At 34.1% G+C, this 4,854-nt stretch overlaps 1 protein-coding gene across 1 annotated transcript; it reads left to right on the forward strand.

The window, feature by feature from the left end:
• Nucleotides 1-1,913: 1,913 nt before the first annotated feature.
• LOC133682862 (transcription factor MYB61-like) lies at nucleotides 1,914-4,153 on the forward strand. The gene is made up of 3 exons (XM_062106402.1): nucleotides 1,914-2,310; nucleotides 2,443-2,572; nucleotides 2,666-4,153. Exons 1-3 carry the CDS (start codon nucleotides 2,178-2,180, stop codon nucleotides 3,795-3,797), a joined length of 1,395 nt encoding a protein of 464 aa, XP_061962386.1. The 5' UTR covers nucleotides 1,914-2,177; the 3' UTR covers nucleotides 3,798-4,153.
• Nucleotides 4,154-4,854: the final 701 nt, after the last annotated feature.

Here is a 4,854-nt window from a genome sequence, read left to right on the forward strand (position 1 = left end):
TTATGGCTAAATAATTAAAGTATTTTTTACTTGAAAATATATTAAAATAATTTTTTATTTTTTAAAATTTATATTTAACATCACCATATTAAAAAGATTTAAAAACATAAAAAAATAATTTGACATAATAAAAATTTAAAATTTTTAAAAACTCTATTAAAAACACAGTGTCAAACACAAAGTTTGGTGGTTACTTTTGTGTTGATGAAGAATCTCTATCTTGATTTTCACATGTGAGGCCAATGAGGGCTAAAATGAAGAAATACTATATATTAATTACCACAAGAATGGAAAACATTGGTGGGGAGAGGTAATTTGCAATACTAGCAAGCTATTTGAAAACTTTAGATTTGAGTAGAAATAAAATTCTTTTAATTATTTATTTAGTTTTAATGTTTCAAATATAAATGAATTTTGCCTCTAATTAAAATTAAATATTTTTATAAATTTTTAAATCATATTTTTTTTAATGTGATTTGCTTTAAAATTTAATTGCTCTGTTAAAAATTAATCATATCAATACCTTTCTTTCTCATGTACATATGATTAGAATCATGGATTGTTTGCTTTTTAAAATGTTTTTTTTTCTATTAAAAAACATTATATTTATGTTTTTAAATGTTCTTTAATGATTTTAATAAGTTAATATTAAAAAATTAAAAAATATATTATTTTAATGTATTTTCTAATAAAAAAATACTCTATATCGCTTTATCAAATACACACTAATTTTTTATTATTATTTTTTTTGCTACAAGGAAAAAGTTGGGGAGGTAGTGTATTTTTACAAAGTCAAGTAAAAATAATTTTCACATTTTAAATTGCTGAAATAAATTCTAGCAGCATAGAATTGGTTTCAAATAAACTGTAAGTGAATTCTACCAGAAATAGCAAGATACGTTTTTAAAAAAAAAAATTCAGAAAATAACATAAACAAATTGGTCTTTCCACGTAATGATGAAACATTGGCAGGTGATCATGATTTGGAAGAATTGCCTGAAAAAGCTCATAGAGTAAAGAAGTGAGAGTAACCTCTGTTTCCTTGAGACACTTTATTTATGAGTTTTTTAAAATGTATTTTATTTAAAAATATATTAAAATAATATTTTTTATTTTTAAAAAATTATTTTTGACATCAATATACTAAAATGATTTAAAAATATTAAAAAAATATTAATTTGAAGTAAAGAAAACAATAAAATAAAAATTTTAATTTTTTTTAAAAACTCTTTTAAAATACAAAAATAAAGAAGATCTAAAGTTGTTCTGCACAAGAAAAAGAAATATTATATGTGGTCTCATCCATTTTTTATGTGGGAGAAAAAAAAAGGAACCCTTCCCTTACCCTGCATCGAAAGGAAGGATTAGACACCAAATCATTCTTTTTTTAGTTCATCTTGTTTTTATTACTTGAAATATATATATATATATATATATATATATATATATATATATATATATATATTATACCTGATAACTCATTGATGCATGAGGCTTCCTGGACACATAAAACTATTATTTACTGGGTATGCATGTCCTTGGAAGAATCGTGAAACAAAGAATATTAGTTGAAATTTATATTTCTCAACTAGTTTTTATTTATTTATTACCTCCATTAATTATTTACTATGATTTTGAACTGCCTATAAACTTTTGTCCGTTGGCATTTCTTTCACTGAATTGAGTTAGAAGCATAGGTTATTAGCAGCCATTATTCGAATTTCCTACTAAACATATTTAGTATCAATGAAGTGCCCCACCGTTCTTGCAAGAGACATTATTTCTGATTAGACGGATGTATGCAGCTCAGACTGTGTCCACTCCTTGACAACTAAATGAAATACATAATCATCCGGAAAAGAAAAGAAAAGAAAATGGAAAATATTAAGGGACGAGGAGAGAGAGAGGTGACTTTAACACCATATTGACGATGACTTTTCTCTCTTGAAGGCTACCCCTTATATTAATTCAACTCCCTTTCTCGGCTGCTACTTCATTTTCTTTGCCTCTCTCTCTCTCTCTGCCTACATCTTTTCTACCAAAGCACTCCTTACAAATCCATTTCACAGACATCTGTGCTCATTGCTGACATTTCACCTAGGATTCAACAAAGTATTCTGTTTTAGGAAAGGTATCTTTCTTTTTCTTACCCTCATTGCAGCTCAGTCTTTCTCCAAATGGGGAGGCACTCTTGTTGCTACAAGCAGAAGCTAAGGAAAGGCCTGTGGTCGCCTGAGGAAGATGAGAAACTCTTAAGGCATATCACCAAGTATGGCCATGGTTGTTGGAGCTCTGTCCCAAAGCAAGCTGGTAAGACCAGCCTCGACTCCATCAACCCTTTTGTTCACGCTATCCTTAAGAGCCAGAGTGTTTATGTAATGTTCAATAAAAAAAGGAACCACTGTTCATGGACATTAATGATGTTTGTATTGAATTTTGCAGGTTTGCAAAGGTGTGGCAAGAGCTGCAGACTAAGGTGGATTAATTACTTGAGGCCTGATTTGAAGAGAGGCACATTCTCACAGCAGGAAGAGAACCTCATAATTGAGCTTCATGCAGTTCTAGGAAATAGGTATTCTCACTTCCTATAATTAACGATCCCTCCTTTTGAATTTGTCTTCTTTTCTCATGGATGCTAATGCTGTTTTCTTAAATGATTCCTCAGGTGGTCTCAGATTGCGGCACAATTGCCTGGAAGGACAGACAATGAAATAAAGAATCTATGGAACTCTTGCTTAAAGAAAAAACTTAGGCAGAGAGGCATTGACCCTGTTACCCACAAACCACTTTCTGAGGTTGAAAATGGAGAAGACAAGAATCCACCTGCTAGTGGCACCCAAGATCAAGCCTCTGCAGTCTCCAATACTGAACTCAACCTCCTCAAAGCTGATAATTCTAAGCCATCAGGAGCAAATTTACAAGAAAAAAAATCATCTCCAATTTCTCCAAATGGCTACCAATTGGAGAGGGAAAGTACTTCCAGCTCCAAGGTCATGAATGGCAACGGCAATAACACCAATGACCGTGTTAACAACAATTTGATGACACCAACAAGCAACAGAGACTTTTTCTTGGATAGGTTTACAGCCTCCCACCATCAAGGTTCCACAAGTAACTGCCAGCCTTCGGATTTCGTGGGGCATTTCCCTCTTCAGCAATTGAATTATGCATCCAATGCCAGGCTCGCAACGAACTCGATTCCCTCCCTCTGGTTGAGCCAAACCAGCAAAGCTTTTGACATGAACTCTGAATTCTCTTCGACTGCGATACCCTCCATTCTTCCACCAGCAGTAACAAGCTCATTTCATTCTACTTCTATGAGCTACAAGCCTTCCATTACTGTTTCACCTGGCAATCCTTCATTGCCCTCTTTTACTACCAACAGCTGTCGGCTGTGGGAAACTGGTACTCCCAGAAGCAACAGTAACAGCAATACTGTAAGCAATGGCAGTACCGAGCTGCAAAGCAACAGCTCCTTCTTTGAGAACACCATCTTTTCCTGGGGACTAGGAGAGTGTGGCTCAGCAGAAAAGGAGGCACAGAACCACTTGATGGGAAGCCAGCACGAGGACATCAAGTGGCCTGAATATCTTCAAAATCCATTGCTCATGGCTGCTGCTTTACAAAATCAAAATCAGCAATCATCGTACAATGAGATAAAATCAGAAACGCAAGTCGTAACAGAAAATTCAAGTGGTATGTGGCCTCATAACCAGCAGCAGCAACAACCTTTACAAAATCCTGATATATGTCCCAGGGATATTCAGAGACTTACAGCATCATATGGATATATTTAGCTTGCATTGGTACAGGGAGCCTCAATTTAGAGGAGAAATTGATTAGAGAGGCTTGAAACAGATGCTCTTTCTTCATTTACAGGTGTGCGTGCCAAAGATTTTTCTTTGTACATAGGTCTGATACAATTAAAACATTTCTCACCCTCTGGTTTTGGAATATTTGTGAGCAAAATTACAATCTTTTTTATTAGCTTTTTACTGTTGGGTGTGGTACAGAATTGCAGAATAAGGCTACTACTTGTGTATGTTCTCTTCTTTGCCTCATGGCATATGCGTCATCACGTTGCAATTCTCTCTGTAAACAATCCAAAACAAATGTTATTTATCAATGGGATATTTTCTTTTCTTTCTTAGAATTTGATCCTTCTTTTTAGTGTATCCGGGCATCCCTTTTCAAATTGGATATTTAATTTTTATCCATTTATCCAAAACCTTCCTCTAGGAAATGGTGAGTTGAAATCAGGTGAGCCAGGATGCTTTCTCTGTTCTCTCTCTCTCTCTCTCTCTCTCTCTCTCTCTATATATATATATATATATATATATATATATAGTTGCATATCACTATCCTCGGTCCCGAGAGACAATTGATATTAATCACTTGAATTACAGCTTTTGTTCACTTTTTCCGGCCTTCAACTTTAGATGACTTCTAGGAAATGAAACATCGCTTGCTGGTTTTGATTCGTGCTCCTTTTCTCTTTAATCTAAAAGAGAGCATAGCACATCTGCAAGACTTCTCATTCCTTCAACTGTGATTGTAGCAAGGAGCCATCGGTCCCCGCTCCCCTTAATAATGGAAGCAAAGAAAGCGAACCCCACAATTGAAATTGAGAGAGTTATTCACTTTCCAGTCCGTACACGGGAGGATAATGACTGTCGATCTAACAAGGACCATATGTGTATATGCTCCTCGTGTCTTCTAGCTTGTTTTAAGACACTAACATTATCTCAATAAACATTTTGTGTATGAAGAAAGAAACTTTCAATTCATGTGAGAGAAGCTTTGTCAACTCTGCCGTGGATTAAAGCGGAATTTGCGTATGCATACAAATTATCA

Source organism: Populus nigra, chromosome 2, assembly GCF_951802175.1.
Source record: "Populus nigra chromosome 2, ddPopNigr1.1, whole genome shotgun sequence".
In the NCBI taxonomy this organism is placed as follows: Eukaryota; Viridiplantae; Streptophyta; class Magnoliopsida; order Malpighiales; family Salicaceae; genus Populus; species Populus nigra.